The 21,563-nt window shown below is 40.5% G+C and overlaps 1 protein-coding gene across 3 annotated transcripts in view; it reads right to left on the reverse strand.

Annotated features, from left to right (window-relative positions):
- The window catches only part of Mcf2l2 (MCF.2 cell line derived transforming sequence-like 2), a 213,837-nt gene that overhangs the window by 103,040 nt on the left and 89,234 nt on the right, over nucleotides 1-21,563 (reverse strand). For all 3 annotated transcript variants that reach the window (XM_090342731.1, XM_090342741.1, XM_090342725.1), the window contains 3 exons: nucleotides 18,888-19,065; nucleotides 15,686-15,777; nucleotides 3,717-3,799 (listed from right to left, as the gene is read on the reverse strand). In XM_090342731.1, the coding sequence (XP_090198857.1) occupies nucleotides 3,717-3,799; nucleotides 15,686-15,777; nucleotides 18,888-19,065 (353 nt within the window). The remainder of the gene's footprint in view (nucleotides 1-3,716; nucleotides 3,800-15,685; nucleotides 15,778-18,887; nucleotides 19,066-21,563) is intronic.

Here is a 21,563-nt window from a genome sequence, read left to right on the forward strand (position 1 = left end):
TTATAAAGGTACTTGCTAGGGGACACTTAGAAATGTGTTTAGTAAGATAACCTTTAATAAGATAACATTGGAACACACAAAACAGAGCTAAAAAGATTCCTCATGTACCACAACTGGATGATGGTATTTATAACTTTCAGCAGGTAGATTTTTTAATGGTTTACAAAAATCTTTTAAATTTTTTTTTTAAATTTGAGGATTGTTTACATTGCTTAGATAATTTGGTATTCTTAATAAGTGTCCAGATTACAGTGTCAAGAATTTAAGTTACAGTGACTTTTTAGAATAGATTTAGGGTTTGAGATCAGCACAAGTTTGAATTTTCTGGCTAATTTTAGCAACTGTAGAGAACAGCAACAAAATAAAAAAAAACCATTTTGACAAACAGGTTTCTAACAAATCTTTATTAGTTGATTTTTGAATAACTTTACCTTTTGGCTATATACATACATACACACACACACACACACACACACACACACACACACACACACACACACACACACACATAACACACCCTGTGTATCTGTACTTGGTTGTAAACATTTTTTGTCTCTGGCCATGAAAGTGATCTTGTTTACAGCAATACTTTTGTGAATGCTATTTATTTGTTGATAGAGCTCTCTTGAAATGTGTTCATCTTTAAACACATTATTGCTTTGCTTAGAATTGAGGTTTGAATTTAAAGGAAATATGAAGGCACTTCCTGTTTTCAGAGGGGAGTTGCTAGACGAGTCCTTCATCAGAATTAAAGCATTGAAAAAAATATTTGTATATAGAAGTGGTCTAGCCTTTTAAAAAGAAAGGAAAAAACTCTTGGTGCTTGAATATAGGGCTATTTTAAGAAAAAAATGTCAGCAAAGGGAAGACAAAACTATTAACTTAGATATGGTCATACACACCAGTGTTATTGTCAAAAACTTCTTACCTCTTAGTTGATTAATTTTATACCAAAATGTTATTTATATTATTTGAGTTTTTCTCTTGTATGAAAAAATAATTAGTGGGTTTTTCAAAAAAATCTATGGTTTCCAATAAACAAACAACTTAAAAATTATCAGCAGATGTGTATTATTCCTGTGTGAATATCATGTTTCTGTAATCAACAATTCTGTCTCATGTTAGAGAGCTGGGTACTTCTCAGTCAGTCCTGTTCCTGTTCTTAGTCTTGTACCTGTTAAGACTTCTGTGTCCAGGGCAAAAGATGATTGAGTCCTTCACATAGGTAAGGGGCCTGTTAATTAAATGACCTGTGCCGGAGGGGCTAAGGTCAGTGAATATTCTTTTCCTAATAATTTATTCAGGAACAGACAAACCAAGAGCATGTAACCCTAGTGTCTTATACATCATTTGGTAAAGTTATGCTTTCATTTATTTGCTATTGGTCTAAAAGCTGATTCAAAGTACAGTCTTATTGTTTCATGTCAACAATGTTCCTATGCCTTCTTTGGTGTTTTTTGTTTTTCAGTCATGGGTCCTGGGCACTGTGTCTGAGCCTGAGCTTTTCACACAACACTAGTGCTCTACAACTTCTTGTTTTCTGGTGTTTAATTGAAGATAAGAGTCTCGTGGACTTTCCTGCCTGGACAGGCTTCTAACCGTGACCCTCAGATCTCAGCTCCTGAGTAGCTAGAATTATAGGTGTGAACCTTATGTGGTTTTGTTGTTTTGCTGTGATGTACAGAGGGTTACAGTTACATAAGGCAGGTATTGAGTATACTTCTTTTTGAACAGTGTCACTTCTCTCATTTTCTCCCAGTTTTTCTGTCCTGGTCTCTCTCTCCCATAAATTGTATATTTCATTTTCAACATAGTGCCTAGTGAGTATCACTGTTGCATTTATTTGATAACCCTGTTCATGTCAGTCCTGCATTCTGCAGCAGGACAAGCCTTAATCATAGCTTTCCCTATGATATTTCCTTTGCTCTAGACCTCAGAGGCTTCATCCTGCTTCCAGCCTAGAATCTCAACTCCTCTCTTTGATTTTCAAGGCCCACCCTGTGTGATGTTTTTTCATGCTCTCTGTCTTGAATTTTCCCACAGCCATCATTCTCCATAGCACCTGTCATGACTTCGCTTAGTTCAGTTTCCTTGGCCGAGAACACCATTTTTTTCTATGCTTGTAAAAATCTTGGAAAGCTAACCTCATCTCCACTCCTTTAAACATCTCTCCATATGCTTCTCCATTTTAGACTTACAGCATATATTCATATCCTACCCACTAATTGTTTCCAGCTGAAATATGTATTCTTGAGGTTGGGACATAGCATGTCCTATCACAGGATACACAACAATCTTTCCAAATATAGTAAGAGTGATGTTATTTTGGCAAGAAATCCATTATGATATGACTGTTCAGAATACTGTCCTTAATGGGCAGTATTTGATACTAACATTTTACCTACACTTCTTAAAAGATCATAATTTAACAAAATCTAAATGTTTTGCTATTTCAAATATATTGTACCTATCAACTCTAGCCCTAAAATGTATCAGTTGCGTATCAAAACTTCAAACTATAAAATCAAGAGCAAATTGGGAAATATAGTTATAAATATAGTTCTGTATCTATAACTATAGATATATAGTTACAGCAGAGGTTGGTGATGGTATGTATATAAGATGCCAGAACAAAAGCAGTAATTTTATGTTTTACCTTCTGATGAATTTGACTAGTGTTGCTTTTCCTCAAAGTTACTGTGCAAAAACATGAGATGTTGTTTCCTTAGTTCGTTGCTATAAATTTTTCCTAGGTGTTTCTCTTTAGAAGTATGATTAAGTGGTTTACTGTCAATACAATCATTTGTCCACTAACTTAAAGGGAATATAGCGCCAAGACTTCTGTAATTATGTAAGTGGGTTTTAGCAATGGAAAATTTCCAAAAGATAAATTCTTTTGCAAAAAGAAACAGATCACATCCCTGGCAAGTGGTGATTTTCAGAGAGCAACTGATCAAACTCTCATTTCCAGAAATGCTCAAAACCATAAGGAACTGGAGATTATTCATTACCTCAAGGACACATTTCAGCAACCAAAAGTCCACATCTGTTTTTTTTTTGAATAACCATACAGTGAATGAATATAAAGTAGTCTAGCATAATAAGTGTCTTTAATTAAGGAACAAATGCCTAAATTCATTCATTCCACAGATACATTTTGGAGACTGGCTCAGTGCCAGTCATGATAAGCCCTGGGGATAAAAGTAACTCAAATCAAATGTAGGTATAAATAATGTGATTTCTACTAGAATAGAGGTTACAATAGCGTTTGTGCTTTGGTTCTTAACAAACCCAGTTTACTTTTCTGAGAATTCACTTATATGCAAATACTTTCCTGTAGACCCAAAATAGCATTACATTTGTGTAAATTGTGTCTTTGGGAAACAATGAGCCTTAAAAAAAATACTTAACCCATTAACTGGGTCAAAACCAACATTACTTTGAATTTAATATTCTTTATATGCTCCATTTTTAAAACACTATCCTTGAAAGTTTAAGTTGGAAGGACTCCTTTTCAGTTTGCTTGTTGGTAACTTTTGTGAGATGCTTTTTATTTTCCAGTACATACTGAAGGTTACTACATAGAACATGTACTGTGGCTTTTAGCTGTGAAAGACACTGGATGCCATTTAAGAAAGAACCCTCCCCCATGGGGTCTGCAAGAGTACCCGTGCCCTCCTTTCTTCTCCCTCCCCACCCCGGACCCGCTGACTTACTTGCTGGGGGTGAAGTCTTCCCTTGAAAGCTGCTCCAGCATGGGGTTCTCTGTGTTGTGGCTCCTGTCAAGTATTTCTTCATTCTGAAGTGGAAGAAAATTTGGTAAGATTTGATACTTAGGGGGTTTCATGTCTGTGTGTATGTGTGTGTGTGTGTGTGTGTGTGTGTCTGTGTGTCTGTGTGTGTCTGTGTCTGTGTGTATGCACTCCCCTTTCGGAGCTTGAACTCATTCTGGGTGCTGTTCTTGAGCTATTTTGCTCTAAGCTGGCACTCAACCACTTAAGCCATAATTCCACTTTTTGGCTTTGTGGTGATTAACTGGAGATAAGAGACTCACAGACTTTACTGCCAAAGCTGATTCTGAAATTCGATTCTCAGATATCATCCTCCTGAGTAACTGGGATTACAGATGTGAGCTACCTGTGACCAATTTAAGGACCCTCTTTGTCTTCCATCTGTATTTTCTTGGTTTTAGAGCAGCATCACAGCCAGTTCTCTCATCCTGTTGTTGTTTGTTTTTTAAACAGTATGGGAGCTTGATCTCACGATGTAGGCACTGTCTGTTAGCTTTTTCACTCAAGACAGGCCTTCTCCCTCTTGAGCCACAATCCCATTTCTGGCAGTTAATTGGAGATAAGAATCTCACGGACTTTTCTATCAAAGGTGGCCTTGAGCCTTGATCATCAGATCTCTGCCTTCTGAATAGCAAGGGTTATGGGCATGAGCCACTGCCACCTGGCCTTTATTATACTTTTTACTGGTAGCTGAGAATATAGCTCAGTGGTAGAATGTTTACCAAACATGCAAAACACCTTAGGTTCAATTGCTAGCAATACATCTCCCAACCAACCCCCCAAAAAAGAGTCACTAGCAATCCCAGCACTCAGGATGCTGAGGCAGGAAGATGGGAAATTCCAACTTAACACTGTCTCAACTCTCTACTTTCAGAAAGAGGCCATAATGAATACAGCATATCCTCTCTCTCTCTCTCTCTCTCTCTCCCCCGCCCCAGATACTTCAGCTTTATTCATTTTAGGATCCTTGTAATGCAAGATATTTACAAAGTCACCACTGTTCTTGACAAATCTCTCACTATAAAACTCCTAATTATGAAATGAATTGTTCTCCTTCCAGCTGCATTGACCTATTGTTTGTGAGATGGATGGCAGAGTCTCTTGTTTCAGGAAAACATAGCGGTGGAAAAATACAGTGATTCCAGGTATACGTCTGTATTTTGTCACCTTTTCTGCTGAATGATACCACCTCTCTGATTCCATCTCTCTAATTTACAGGCTTTGCCCTGCATGAGGTGGCTTCTTTCTTGCCCATTAAAATGCCTAACACAGACTTGGTTTTGACAGTTTTTTATTCTTGTTGCTGTGTATCAGGCAGGTGGGGTGAGTTCAGAGGAAGACTTCTCTCTGCCAGCCAAGTTTAACAGAATTCAACACCAATACCATATAGGAGATCTGAAGACTGATCAAAGGAGCCTGCAGCGAGGGAGGCTATCTTGTGTGCCAATGTGCTTTTTGTCATAGTTTTGTTTTTGTTAGGGTTTAGCTAGATGAGTTGTATTCTAGTGTTGAAAATCTGGCCATCACCTACAGGAAGTACGGCACATTCTCTCATACACAATCACATCCCAAACTTTTCATACGTGACAGGATACATTCTGGGGGAGGGGGGTTGTCTGTGTACAGGGGCTTGAACTCAGAGCTGGGACAACGTAGCTTTGCTCTTTTGCTTATGCCTAGCACTCTACCACTTGGGCTCCAGCTTTCCTTCTAGCTTTTTGCTGGTTAATTAGGGATAAGAGTTTTCCAGCTTTTCCTGCCCACTCTAGCTACAAATCTTTGAACCTCAGATGTCAGCCTCCTAAGTAGCTAGAATAACAGGTGTGAGCCACTGGCTATTTTTGTTTCTTTTGTAGAGCTTGGTTGAATCCAAGCCCTAACACACTTCATGTCATACTATCGAGCCACACCTCTAGCCCTATGCACTCGTTTTTAATTATACTATTAATTTTCATAGTTGATTATTTTAATACAACCGACTCCATCGAATAGAGTTATATACTAACACTGAGACCTGTGATTAACTCTTTTTTCTTTCTCTTTTTTTTTTCCTGAAGCTCGTGGGGCTTGAACTCAGGGCCTGGTCAATGTCACTGAGCATTTCTGTTCTACCATCCGAGCTTCATTTCCAGCTTTTTGGTAGTTTTGGAAATGAATCTCACTGACTCTCCTGTCTGGGCTGGCTTTGAACCACAATCATCAGATATTAGCTTCCTGAATAACTAGAATATGAGCAAGAGTCATCAGTGCCCAGTTTGTTCATTATTATTATTTATTTACTTATTTTTTATGTCAGTCTTGGGACTTGAACTCAGAGCCCAGGCTCTGTCTTTGAGATTTATATATACCTGTATCTGATTTGGGGAAAGGAAGAGGAATAACAAAATGGTAACACAAAGGATGAAAGGTGAACCTATGCTACATCAGTACTCACAAGACACTTTGTTGGAAATGAACTTTACAACTTGGTGGGGGAGGGAGAGAAAATAGGAGAAAGTGGAGGACAGGGTAACAATGTTCAACAACAAGAAATGTACTCATGACCTTACTTACATAATTATAACCACTCTGTACATCACCTTTACAAGAAAAGAAAAGAATATTAAAAAAAAAAAAGAGTCTCACAGACTTTCCTGCCAGGGCTGGTTTCCAACCACAGTCCTCAAAATCTAAGCACTCTTAGAGTAAAAAGGACATATGTTGAACAAGCAGTAGAGCTCTCCCCAAGAATTCCTTGCCTACTTTCTTTCTTTCTTTTTGGCAGCTCTGGGCTTGGGCTCAGGGCCTGAGCACTGTCCTTGGGCTTTCTCAAGGCTCCTGCTCTACCACTTGAGCTATAACACCACTTCCGGCTTTTTTCTATGTATGTAGTACTGAGGAATTGAACCTGGGTCTTTGTGCATACTAGGCAAGCACTCTACCAGTAAGCCAAACTCCCAGCCCCCTTGCTTACTTTTTATTTAAAAGTATGATCTTATGCTGGCACCAGTGGCTCATGCCTGTAATCTGAGCTACTCAGGAGGCTGGGATTTGAGGTTCACAGTTCAAAGTCAGCCTGAGCAGTGATGTCTATTAGACTCTTAAGCTGGAGAAAGCACCCAAGCTCTCAGTTCAAGCCCCAGACCACCACACAAATGCACACAAATGTATGGCCTTATGTAAGACTTCTGCTCTTCCTGCCCTCCCAGTAAAGCAGGATAATCACATCTATATCAGAAGGTTGGTACAGTGATTAGAGAAAATGCATTTAAATGCTTACAACAAAGAAAGCCCCCCTACATGCCTCTTTAATGTTTGACTGGTGAGGATTCAGTGAAGTATTGTTGAATCCTCAGTAAGCACTGGCCGGGAACAAACCATTGGTGAATCCAAGCACTTGCCAATAGCTAACTTCCCTATGTGTCACGTGACATTTGTTTCCTATTCACTCTGAAGTCTTAGCTCAGGCTCTTTGTATGAAATAGAGATGTATGATTTGGCTATGAAGCATCCTTCTTCTTATAACATAAAATACCAAGATACCTATGTTGCTTCTGATTTTGAAAGTTGGACAGCAGCCAAAGGACTTTGGGGGGAAATTTTAAATGTGCTTCTAGAAAGTTCTAGAAAGAAGAGAGCCTATTCAGGTAAAAACTTACATATCAAATGGAAAGCCAAGGAAACTGACCTCAGACCAAACCATCATGGCAGCTTTATTGCTTTATTAGTCTCACTGAATTTTAAAATGATACTCATAAAGCAATAGCAGTTTCTTATGATAGCACATCCTTCCTGAAGTCAACTTGACTTATAATTGCTCCCAGGGTACATTGAAGTTTCTCAGACAAATGGTACTGCACAAAGGACATAAATGATCTCATCCAGAGGCCAAGCGGGAAACAGTTCCCCTCCTCTCATGGCCATTTTATTCTCAAGGAAAAGGACGGTAATGAAGACAAATGGACTGGAAGCCGTTGGGTTCAGTGATACCCCCTTAACTCCAACTGTACCCCAGCCTTTCTCCAGGGTCAAATGGGCATTAAGCAACATCCAAGGTCAACATCAACACCCTAATTGGTGATTTTTTGTTATCTTAATAAATTCATATGACCTAACTTTTCAGTGTCTCCTCTATATTGAAGGAATATATGCTTTCAACAATGAAAAAAAAATAAGACAATTCCTAGCCTGAAGGAATTTTATTTCAATTTCTTTGCAGACTAAATAAATCATTTGAAAATGTGTATTTTGAAAAGCATTAATAACTAAGTTTCAATTGATTGTTAAAATTGCTTTTCTTGAGCTGGGAGTTTGGCCTAGTGGTAGAGTGCTTGCCTAGCATGCACAAAGACCCAGGTTCGATTCCTTGGTACCACATACATAGAAAAAAGCCGGAAGTGGTGCTGTGGCGCAAGTGGTAGAGCTCTAGCTTTGAGAAAGTCCAAGGAGAGTACTCAGGCCCTGAGCTCAAGCCCAGGACTGGCAAAAAACAAAAACTTGCTTTTCTCCTCTAAAAGCCTTAGAATGCAATAACATTAATTTTCCCCTGATGTTAAATGATTTTACTTTAGAAATGTATACAGAACAATGTCAGGGGCTGTTCTCTGTTAATTTAAGGTGGAAATATTACTAAAATTACTCTTCTTGTTTGAAAGAGAGATAATTAGAACTGATCTGAGAGAAGAGAACTAAGGCAGAGGCAGTGGATCCTGTCCCTCTTCATTGAAAGAATAAAGTGATAATGAAGTTTTAAAGTTTAAATGAAGTTTGTCTGGCATTGCAAATAAAATTATTGATTAGTTATGAAAATGAGAAATAATATGAAGAAGTATGTGAAATAAGAATCACTGAGTAACTGTCACAATTTTCTCTCCAAGAAAAAGAAGAGAAACCTCTCCATTTAATCAGCTTTCCCTTGCTGTCACACATGGAAACAATCAGCATACCAGAAGAAAGGAGCTCTGTGTCTGTGATCCAAGAAAATGGCAGGCTCAGGCAGAAGGAAAGAAAGAACAAGAAATGTTTTAACTCAGTTTTAAGACTTTAGGGTGTTGCCAAGGCCCCACGTTGTGCTTCCTGTAAAGGAGCACATGGTGGAAAAAGCTACTCTGGTCATAGCTGCCGGGAAGCAGAGAGAGAAAGAAAGGAGGGAGGCACCCTATGTCCGGTTCTAATGCATGCCCTAATAATCTGACTTCCTCCTCTGTCCCTCCTCCTGAAGGGTCTGCCGCCTACCAGTAGACCACAGGCTGGTAGGCAACCTTTAGCGGGTTGGCTTTGGGGAGATATTTAAACTCCAAACCCCACAACTCCAGTCCAGGGTGGTCTGCAAGATGCAGAAAATGTCTACCTCAGTAATTTCTGGCTCTGGAGAAAGAGAGTTCTCTCTCTCCACCCCCCCTCTCTTTCTCTGTCCTTCCCTCTCTCTCACTTTCTCCTTTCTCTCCTCTCCTCCTTGACTGGGTTGTAAAATTGTGATATGGAGAACAGGAAGAACTGTGGGTGAGGAGCGTAGAAAATACCTATATATTTTCTATAAACCTATGTTAGCCATTTGTATTTTTTTTATATACTTCTTTTCTCTTTTAACTTGCCTTTCTGCTTCTGTACAACCACCCATCCGCCCTCGGACCCCAGACACTCCCGGATATGGAGACCCTCCACCTAAGCCTGGAACTAGAGATAGTGGCCATCTGGCTCTTACAAGGTCAGACACTCCCGGATATGGAGCATGAGTTAACGACCCTCCCGGTAGGGAGAACGTGACAAAGTGTCATGGAGATCCCCCTAGGGCTCCATCCAATCAATTCAAAGCACGACAGCCCACTAGACCACCAATGCTTAGCCTCGGCCCCTTTCCCACTTTGTGTTGCATCAATCATTGCTAGAAGTTTGGTATGAATTTTCCCATGTGGTGTATTGATTTGTTGCCAATGCTTGCTGGGGCCTTCCCCCTACCAAAAAATGTGTAAAAGGTGCTGTTATTTTGTGCTCGAGGTCTCTGGTCTGCACTCGATTATCAGTGCACAGAGACCCGTGCTCGAGCTCGTCAATAAACGACTCATTGCAGTTTGCATTGATCTTTGGCCTCTGGCGATCCTTCCGGGGGGCTTCAAGTTTCTGGGCAATACATGGGATGGTAGGAACCACTTCTAGAACCTAGCCCTGTTCTGGTAACAGGTTCCCAGCTGGTTTTCCCCTATGGTTCCACCTTGTTGACAGTTTCTAGCCCTTCTTGTCCTGCTTTTCAGGAAACACCACGACTCAAAGATTGCTTGGATAACTAGGAAGTCGGTCCCTGTGTTATGGGAGAAGTGAGAAAGTATTGGCTGCACTGCTGGGAACTTGCTCCTTCGGACCCCGCCCCGCCGCCACCTCCAGTCTCCGGGATTGAGCAAGGGAAGGAAGTCTTAGGTACATTTTATAACACGAAGCCTGAGGCAGGAGGGCAGGCTGGAGGAACGGCCCGAAGTGATCCTGAGGTTTTGTGGAGATGGAAAGTAACCAGAGGAAGACAAAGGAATGCATTTTAAATACAAATGTTGCCTATTTTATGTTTTTCCACAGTTTTTTTTAAATATCTAAGATCTTAACTTTCCCAACTAATATTACTAATAATTAGTTGAGTTTTCTTACTGGTTTAATTGGTTTCTTATAGATTGAGCCAATACTCATCACTATATTGTTTATGTGGCAAACACCTCCTTAAAACACTGATGATTGCCAGGCATTAGGGCTCACACCAGTTTTCCCTCTTACATGGGAGACAGAAAATGGGTGGTGGGAGGTGGGGGAGGGGATCATGATTTGAGGCCAACCTGGGCAGAAAGTTCACGATACCCTTTCTTAACCCATAGCTGGGTACAGTGGCATGAACCTATCTTCTTGTGAGAGGCTGAATTGGGTACTAGGCTAGCCTGGGGAAAAAACCATGAGATTCCATCTCAACAAATAGAAGCTAGACACAGTGGTGCACTTCTTTCCAGCAATGATGAGAATCCTAGGATAGGTGGACCTCAGTTACACAGTGTCATTTTCCTAGTGCATACACTCTAGTAACCAAACATGCAGGTCCTAATTCAGATTCCTCCTTAGTGAGACTCTGGTGGAGCCTGGGAATTGTACTGGCAAGCCTCTTGGGGCTGCTGCATACAGAAAACCCTGAGAATCTTCCTTCAAGGAACTTTTCAGCATGGTTGGTTGGAGGCTGGCTCAAAATTTGATGGAGTCGGGCCGGGAGTTTGGCCCTGTGGTAGAGTGCTTGTCTGGCATTCAGGAAGACCCAAGTTCGATTCCTCAGTACCACATACATAGAAAAAAAATCCAGAAATGGTGCTGTGGCTCAAGTGGTAGAGCTCTAGCCTTGAAGAATGCCCAAAGACAGTGCTTAGGCCCTGAGTTCAAGGCCCAGGACTGCCAAAAAAAAAAAAACCTGATGGAATCACTGACATTCCTGTTAGCTCTGACACCAACTAAACTTCAGATATGATAGAAGGGGTGCGCTAAGCTCAGCTGTCAGCTCAGAGAGTTCTCTTGTTGAGAACTGACTTAATACAAACTTGTAAGACTCAAAGCGTTGAGAAGAAAAGGAACTATGGGTGACAGTTAATCCCTTACTTGGCAAAAAAAAAAACATATTTATGTTAGAATTCCATTTAAGTCCCAGATCTAACTTGCAGATTCTTTTTACTTCCTATCAGAGCATTCTATCTGAAGATACAGGTTTAAATGAGGAACTAAAATTCAACAACAACCTGTCATGTGTCCAGCATCATGCTAGGTGCTTTCCACCTATTTCTCATTTCACTATCCACATAGGAAATGATTAGCATATGTTATTCATCTCCATTTAAGAGAAGAGGACACAGGGTTTGCAAGATCAAACAAACTGCTTGTCAGGCAGATTAAATGAAAAATTAAGCAGGAAAATTAAAAAACTAATTCCGATAACTAGTTGTACAGCCCTTGGAGAAACTTTCCAGAGTCTTCTCAGCACTGCAGGAAAAAAAGGGGACAACATACCCCCAGCTCACAAGTATTGATGACTAGACAGGAAATAAGAGCCACATGGAACCCAGAGAAATAGCTGGCACTTACTAAATGTCAGCAACAAACCCTCACCAAATATATACATATGGTGTATATGTATATATATATATGTATGTATAATATATTATATAATATATAATGTGTAATTAAATATGCAATACATAATACATATTTTATATAATATGTAATATATAACATATAGCATGATATACACTAATACATATACATTATGTGGTATATATGCTATATAATTATATACAATTAACCAATACATATAATTATTGTATAATATATAAATCATATTATATAATATAATCACATATATAATATAGTACATATTATATACAAATCCTGTTATAGCATATATTATCTTATAGCATATATAATATATAGCATATAATATATTATAGCATATATAATATTTTCCCTGAAATTAGAGAACCTATTTGCTTGGAAGCCTAGAAAGGCTTCTGCCTACTTTAAACCATTAAATTAGTATGTAATTCAGGGGAAAAGGAGTTCTCCTTTGTTAACCTCTAGCTTCCTCCTAGTTTCTGTAGAGGAAGAGACAGTTGCTCTGTGAGTCAGACTTTCAGCTTCCACTTGTAAAGAGAAGATTAGGAATTAGGTACATCACTATTGCCAGTAACCACAGAGTGTCTCTCCCACCCACAGGGTTTGCCCAGTGAGTCCAGCACATGGCAACACAGTTGCCACATGGCTAAAGGACAAGTCAGTGTTAGCTAGTCAGTCTGCCTTGGCTTAGAAAGTACCTGAGAAGGGGTGTGGCAAGGGTCATCTCCCTGAGGAGAGGCTGTGCCACTCCAGCAGTTCAGTTCCAGGAAAGGATGCCATGAGGAAGCAGAGGTAGTTTGATTCATAGCTGTTTTATCTCTGAGCAGGTACTTGTCAAGGCAACAGGGAGAATTTATCACACTGTATGACTCAATAATATGCTGCCTGTAAAGCCATTTCATCTTTTAATTCCACGCCTAAGTCTAAAATGGTGTCAGAATCACACCAAAGAGTCAAAGCATGTTCTCTCTATCTTGGTCATCTATTCTGAACTGGGCACCAAACACAAGCAGCTAAGATGGTTCTTGATGTCTGTCAATTGTCTTGCTCCCCCCTCCCCCGATTCTTCTTTTTATAAGTAGGCCCACACTGATGTTGGGCCACCTCTCTTTCCCTTCCTCACTCACTTGTTTTCTTACTTTCTTTTATCGGAGGTGGGGGGGCAGAAGAGGGATATGTGCACTCATGTGCCAGCACCAGGGCTTAAACATAAGGCCTAAGTACTGTGGCTTAGCTTTCCTCGCAGGGCTAGCAGTTCACTGGAGCTACAGCCCCACCTCTGGCTTTGTTGAGAAGAGTCTCTGGGGCTGGCTTTGAACCATGATCTTCAAATTGCAGCCTCCTGAGTAGCTAGGATTACCACCAAGCAAAACACTGGCTGTATTTATTGACTCCTCAGTATATTTGTATATAATCAACTCTTTTTTCATGTTGCTCATAACCTTCTGGGTTCTGCTCACATTTCTTCTCCTAGCCATGATCTGTACACACAGAAGTCTAACCAGCTGTTCCCACACCACTCTCTCCATCATCCTATGTATGTTTCTAACATACATAAAATGGTAAGGAAAGCCCTTCATCAATTACACAAGTCAAAGTAAGGGGGGAAGCACACAGAAGTACAGAAGTCCCCAGGGTGTTAGTGATCTGCCTGGCCCCTGAGCCACTCTTTGCTTAGCAGACAGAAATAAGCCACGGAGCAGGAGAAAGAAGAACCAGAAATCTCTGTTCAGAGCTTCCTGCACTCTACCCAGAGCTTCCTAAGTCTACAGGCCTCTGGTTTGGTCCTCACCGCTGCTCTGGTACTGTCCATTTCTTTCTCTTTACCAATACTAAATTGCAAACTTTATATTTGTAATTACTCAGATATTTTGTTTGAATTGGGATCCTTTCACAGAGAACCCCCATGTACTTAAAAGCCCTATGACAGGTGCCAGGAGTTTAGCCTAGTGGTAGAGTGCTTGTCTAGTATACACAAAGACCCAGGTTCAATTCCTCAGTACCACATACATAGAAAAAGCCAGAAATGGTGCTGCGGCTCAAGTAGTAGAGCTCTAGCCTTGAGGAAAGCTCAAGGACTGTGCCTAGGCCCTGAGTTCAAGGCCCAGGACTGGCAAAAACAAAAAAAGTCCTATGACATCTTTAGGAAGAGCGTAGATGCTAAGCGTATTCTCTGAAGATAAAAAGGAAAAGTCAGTCACAGAGATAACAAGTAAGCTTGACTCACAGCATGAGTCAACAGCACTATGAATTTAGGGATCAAATGTGGGAAAGTGACCACAATCAATGATTCCATGGACTTTCTGGGTATCATCAAGTAAAGTTTCATTATTTTATACATTTCAAAAACTTTGTATTAATTTTTAAATAGTTGGCCAAAATAGTAGGAAGGCTGGGCACAGTGGCACACACCTGTAATCTCAACACTAGAGAGCACAACACAGGACAATCAGGAGTTCAAGGCCAGCATGGGCTACATAGTGAGAGCCTATATCAAACACACACACACACACACACACACCGAATTGTAAATTACATGTTGTTTCTTGATCAGATGCATGATGTAATTTCTCTGAGCACATGGTATTTGGAAACAGCAAAGGCAACCTTCTAATTTGCCAAAAATTCAAAAGGATGAACCAGAAATTGGCAAAAGTATGTACCTTTCTTTCTCTAAGAAGTCTGCTAAGAACTTTAGATCCCAAACAGTTTGTGTTTCTATGAAGAAAAGCCTCAGACTTGCTATCTGTCTGACTTCCTAGTATCCGTGCTATTCCCATGAGGGTCCAACATTCAGATCCACTAGGTTTGGTGAAGGATCTAAATTGTTGCTGAGTCCTTGGCCTAGTGACACCTGACCACTCAAGCTAGTTTGTTGTTTCATTTTCAGTGAAGTAGGGGAAAGGAAACACTTCTAGGGCTTTGTGGTTCAGCAACATTTATTCACAAGTCATTTTGTCTAGGTTTCGAAATACAATGTGTCTGTACAATTGTACAGTCCTCGAGGCTCACAATAGTCTCAAGAAGTAGCTGAGGTCTAAGCCAAGCCAGTGGATCACACCTGTAATCCTAGGTTCTCAGGAGGTGGAGATCAGAGAATCGAGGTTCAAACTCAACAAGAGCATCAAAGTCTGTGAGACTCCTACCTTCAATTAACCTTCAAAAGGTCTGAAGGGAAAGTATGGCTCCATGTCTGGCTGACTGCAAAGCTTATGCCTTTTTCCCTATTATGAAGTCATCATGGACTCACAGGAAGTTGCAAAGAAACATATAAGGAAGTCCCAGGTCACCCCAACCCCCTGCCACTCTTATACAACTCTGATGAAATATCAGAACCAAGAGACGGACACTGGCATGATCCCTAGAATCTCTCAGAGTGGACTGGTTTTTCGGACATGTATGTGTACGTGTGTGTGCACGCACATCAGTGTGCTTAGCTTTACTCATCTTTCATATTCGTTTTCCTCACAAACCACATTCCTTCTACCCATTTGTAATCGGAACTTAGTAAAAATGAATAAGATCACTTTTCCCTCAATAAAAGAGTACCTACCAATAATTATATACCAGATCAAGCAATATTCATTTCCAGTTTCAATGAAGAAGAAATTCAAGGAAGAAAGAAAACAGCTCTACAAACCTCAACTCTGGGGAACACTAGTTCCTGCCCTGTGCCTTCTGGCCACATCTTCTGTAGGTGACAGGGTTGTGGATCCACTGCTACTCATTGCAGTGATCTTCTTTCCTGACAACAGCTGCTATCATAAAAGAAAGGTGATTTTGTTTTTTACCTTGCCTTCAAATTTAGTCGCATTCTCTTCCTTTTCCAGGGAATTCAAATCTGTCTCCACACAAGGCTCCTCCAGTGTTCTCTGAGGAGGAGCTAGAGGGAAGAGGAAAATATGACATTAATTTGGTTTTTGAGCTTCTAAATTATAATGCTGGATGAGTAGCTGGACCATGTTGATGCAGCTAACTAACAAAATGTCACTGAGCGACTACTCAGTAACTTGTAATTATTGGATGCAGCTGGAGGTGAGGAAGGGGTGTGGAAAAGAAAGGTAGTGCTAAACCCCAGGAATCTGACATGTGAGCCACAGGTCACATTAAACGACATCAAGTCAGGAAACACAATACAAGAAAGATAGATATTTCTATCATTCACTGTTTAAGGCCCAGCTAAAAGGCTACTTGCTTTGTGAAGTGTTCTCTGACTAGCACACATCTCATGGATTTTTCTGTACTGCAGTGTTATCATGTATCTATGTTATGGAATTTGATGTTTTCTTATTAGAAGACCAGATTAAATTCTAGGAACCTCATTTTATTGAATACATTCTTCCATATTAAAGGGAATTAATTTGTGCTTATTATAGATATTTTGAAAAATATTAAAATCTTGTGCTTTAAATGCAGTCACTGATATATTTTATAGTCATGTGGGGGGTGTTTGTGTGTGTATGTGGGGGGTGTGCACACATGCCAGTCCTGGTTCTTGAACTCAGGGCCTGGGTGCTGTCCCTTAGCTTTTTAGTTCAAGGCTGGCACTTGATCACTTGAGCCACAGCTCCACATCAGACTTTTTGGTGGTTAATCAGAGACAAGAATGTCACAGACTTTCCTACCTGGGCTAAGTTAAAATAGCAATCCTCAGATCTCAGCCTCCTGAGCTAGGATTATGGCATGAGCCACTGGAGCCTTGCTCACTCAGAGTCTTCTCTGGAGTAGGCTTGAAAAAAGGCAACCATTGGCCTCCAGAAAACCTGCCCAACTCTCTAATTCTCTGAAGCAACTGGAAGCAGCTTGTTCTAGAACATGCTGTTCTATTGAAATCTGTAGAAGTATAGTGTACTCTGTTCCAAGTTACAAGATGACTGCAGACAGCCCTCTGGGCTCTTTGCTCTTAAGATGTCCTCCGGAAAATGAGTGATTATAGGCACAATAACTAAACACGAAAATGCACACACTGTAGCTGGGGATACCATGACAGGGAAGCACTTGCCTTCTGTAAGCAAGAGTAAAGAAGAGGCAAGGCCTCAGAATCCAATTTCACAGCATTCATCTTGCCCGTCAATGTAAACACAAGTACCTTAGTTCCTTCAGCTATAAAGTAGGGCTTCATGAGCAAGCCATCTGTATAGTTAGGAGGCTTTAGTGTGTTAATATGCAGAAAGTATGTTGGTCCTGTGCAGTGAGAACACCATACATTTTAGCTATTATTATAGTCAAATAGTATTAAAAAGTTTCTTGCCTGGAGCCAGGGGCTCATGTTTATAATCCTAGCTACCCAAGAGGCTGAAATCTGAAGATCAAGATTAATAGCCAGCCAGGGCAGAAATATCCATCCCCATGAGACTCATATCCCCAATTATCACTTTAAAACTCGAAGAGGAGCTGTGGCTCAACGTGGTAAGGCATAGTTGAGCAAAAACAGTTCAGGGACAGTGCCTAGGTCCTGAGATCTGAGTTTAAGCCTCATAACCAACAACAACAAGTTTCTTGTCAGTCTCTGGTAGCAGTTCAGGCCAGTAATCTTAGCTACTTGGGAAGCTGAGCTCTGAAATTATGGTTCAAAGCTAGCCTCAGGCTAGCTGTAAAGTCTGTAAGACTCATCTCCAGTTAACCACAAAAACTTTGAAGAAAGCTAAGGACCAGAGCCCTGGTCCTGAGTTCTAGCCCTAGCACCTGCAAAAATAAGTAAATAAATAAATTCTTCATATTTATTATAAATGGCTGACGTGTTAAATATTGTACCCAAGGACCAGAAGTACCCAGCTGACAGAAGGTAGAGCAAGGATTTCAGTTCTCATTTAGGCCCCTTTGACAACTTTCTTTGTACTATCAAATACCATTATTTATCTTGGCATGCATTCTGTCACTAAGGAATCAGACAAATATATTTGAAAATCCTATTAGTGATTTGCATGAGTACATACTTAGTGATTACTTGCCATAAACAAAAGTGTAAAGTTGTTTGACAAAGTGAGGTAGTTGCCTATCCAACATCAATGACAACCTGTTGAGGCAATAAGAAAGACGTGTTGAGGCTGGCAAGAAGCTTTATCTATTATGAAGCTTGTGTTTGCAAAGCTGATAAAAGCCACCTACCTTTCTATTTGCTTATAACAAACATATGTGCCTTGAAACACTAAAAGAGGCCAAGTGATAGGAGTGAACCTAGTTTAGCTTGAGGAGAAATGGACAATCTAGACAAACAAGTCCTCTTTCCAACTGCCCAAGAAGGAAGACCTGCGTGCACACTCGCATGCCTGTGACATGCATTTGGAATGCATCTGAGTGTGCTAACATAGAAAAATTCAGAAAAAGAAATAAACTAAATGCTTATCAAAGTTTCTTTTTTAAAAAAAGTCAATATATGTTGGAAGATGGAACCATAAATTATGCTGAAAGGTGTTTAAAATACCTCATAATGGGTTTGATTACAGAAACTAATAAAGTATTCTCTAAATAATGACAAAAATTATGATGATGATCATGATAATTATTAGTGTTTGTCAGTACTGAAGATTGAATTCAATGTCTCACTCTTTTTTGTAGCTTTTTTGCTCAAGGTACATTCCATTTCTGGCTTTTTTAAAGTCATTATTTGGTGTGAAGAGTCTTGGAGACTTTCCTGTCCAAGCTGACTTCAAACCAGGACCCTCAGATATTAGTCCACTGAGTAGCTAAGGATTATGTGTGGACCACTATTGTTCTGCTAACTTTTTATCTTTTTGAAAAACGAGCTATACTATTCTTGTTGCTAGTGGAGTCTTTAAAGGCCCCTAATGCTGATATTATTTGTGCATTTGCATTATTCTGTTACTAGTTTTCAGGTTGCATCTAGAAAAGCCTTCAATATCTGCACATATCTGTAGTTTGTTTTTTTTAAAAAAAATGACCATTATTTCCCTTTGACATCCACAATTCCAGCTCTCAGGGGTGAGGATAAAACACATAAGCCACACAGCTTCCTTCTCCCAAATAACCTACCCAAGAGAGAAGGCATGTTGTTTTTTGATGACACCCATTTGGGAGAGGATTCAGGATGGGGGGCCACAGGTTGGACTGGACGTGTCTGTTTGGCTGCCAGTTTCATCAGACTCACTTGCCTCTTATGAAATATTTCCTGCACATTACTCAGGTTCTGCAGGACATTCTGGGCTTTGGCCTGGGGAAACAAAGAGCAAATCTTGATGAAGAGGTCTCCGTACTATACCTGAGCACGTAATTATTCATTCTTTTTCTCCCATCTTCCCCTCTTCCCTCCAGTCCCTACCTCCTCTGGACATCTTGCTGCAAGTCACTGCGTGTGTTGCTAGGCTCCAAAGTTGTGCCTCTCAGAGTCCATGCCTCCTACCTGTGACCTTTGGGGGCCATGTTTTTGAACTACTATATTTCTTTTGTGGGGAACACTTCCTGGCACGAGGTTGTGCTTGGTAAATATTTGTTGGCTGGATAAGTGTTCACAAAGCTATATCCATTAATGGGAAGAAAAGATGACACAGGCCACAGATGAAGGGCATTCGGGCAACGTACAAACCAGGATCATTTCAAATTCAGAAAGTTACCCTGAATAAAGGCTCACGTGACAGAAAGGGCTTTTAGGAGAAAGAGGTACTAAACTCTGAGGCTAGATCAAATGTACCACAAAGCATCTGTAATAAAAAACAAAAAGGACACACACTGAAGTGTTCTGTGTGACGACCCCTGGTCACTATGGAAGTTGTGAAAGCCAAGGGCAAGTTCTTGCCAGGGGCAAGAAAGAGCTCTATGAAAAAGGCTCAGGGAAACAAAGAAGTCCTGGAAGTCTGTGAGTTACCGCAAGGCAAGGCTTGCATTCAGGAGGATGAGTTTTTCTCAGCCTTCTTTTCTACAAGAACATCCCCTAGCACTGTGCATCAGAGGAAGTGGGAAGCCTTTTCTTCAAAACACTCCTCTTCTTCCTCCTCCTTCTTTTCCTTTTCTTCTTCCTCTTCCTCCTCCTCCCTTTCCTCTTCCTCCTCTTTCTTCTCAGAGCCTCACATTTTCACTTCGCTTTCTCCCTCAAAGCTAGCACTCTACTACTTGACTACTTGAGCCATACCTCCACTCTGGTTGGTTTTTTTTTTTTTTCTGATTAACTGGAGATAAGAGTCTCACAGACTTTCCTGCCCAGACTGGCTTCAAACTGTGATCCTCAGGTATCAGCTTCCTAAATAGCTAGGACTTATGACAAGTATGACCCACTGGTGCCTGGCTTCGGACATCCATTTTCTGGATGATGTGAACAACCTAGGAGAGATTCAGCATAGAAGAGCTGGACTTCTATAAGCCACTCAGGGTGCTGACAGTACAGATTCAGTAAACACTCTGAGACTGATGCAGTATGCAACTAGAAAAGGAAATTCTCCTTTGTATGCCTGTCACTTTATAAGAACATTGCAGAGCCTTTAGGGGACACAGGCGCTTCAGCCTATAAGTAACAGCTACAGTGGGAAGTTCTGTCAGTATTGACTTGGAGACCAGATGTGGAGTTTATCTGGTTAGCCTCTAAAGGAAGGAGGCAATGTGAGGACGACAAACTCCTTTGTTAACATACCTTCAGAGTTGTCCTTTCTTTTTGTTTCATTAAAGACTCTTTGGAGAAACTTTTGAGAATCAGCCAAGGTCACTGAGGAAATCTCATCCTTTTTGGTGATTTAGAGTGAACTTGGCTTATTATAAAATTAAGTGGGCATGCACTGAAGCTTTCATGGCTTCCATCTTTGCTTTTAGAACATGTGCTCCATGACCTTGAACTGAGCATGTGTTCATCTGCTGTCTTCTTTCATTTCTTCTTTTTTTTGGGGGGGGGGAACAGGTGTCATTTTGTGACCCATGCTAGCCTCAAAATCATCCTTGTACTTCAACTTTCTGAATTCTGAGATTCCGGGCACACACCACTACACACAGTTGTCACCTTCTCTTTTTGAATGTGTGCTCTATGACACTGAGCTGAGAACAGCCAGAAATAAGTGTAAAATACAAATCACATTTTGAAGACTCAGAATTAAAAAAAAACAATATGGGGTGTAATTTAGGGTCAAGTTCTTGCATCATACAGTGAGGAGAACGAGCACAATTCACCAGAGATGCTGGAGCCTGGGATGCTGGAGAAGTATGGTATTTAGAAACACAGAAGTACCAGCTTAACTTCAATGATAGACAACAGGATACATTCCTTCCTGAGGGATGCATTCCTTACCCCAAGAATTAATACTTGTTTGACAGGATGTAAGCCTTCCTGAGAAAAATGCTTCTTTAACCTTAAGCCACTCCTGCCCCAAAATACAGATTGCAGGCTGCCTCCTTATCTCAAGGATAAGGATCTGTTTTATAGCAGAGTGCATTCTTACCTGGAAACGCCAAAAGTAACACCAGGTATGATTAGAGCAAAATCAAAGCACCTGTCTTTACATAACTTTGAAGCCAGAGCCCCTGCCTTTACTCTATAAAAACCCCAACAGCCCAAGGAGCTATGTATCTCTCACTCTATCTCCCTAGGAAAGAATGTACCCCTTCCCTCTGTTAGTCTGTTTATGTGCATGCTTGCCAGTGTACCTTCTTGCTTACTTACTCAAGAATGCTCTGGCCAAGTTTTCTTACCATTGTGACTTATCCAGAAATTCTTATTCTGCAATCAAAGTA

This window comes from Megascapheus bottae, chromosome 1 (assembly GCF_031878675.1).
Source record: "Megascapheus bottae isolate mThoBot1 chromosome 1, mThoBot2.hap1, whole genome shotgun sequence".
NCBI classification, from domain to species: Eukaryota; Metazoa; Chordata; class Mammalia; order Rodentia; family Geomyidae; genus Megascapheus; species Megascapheus bottae.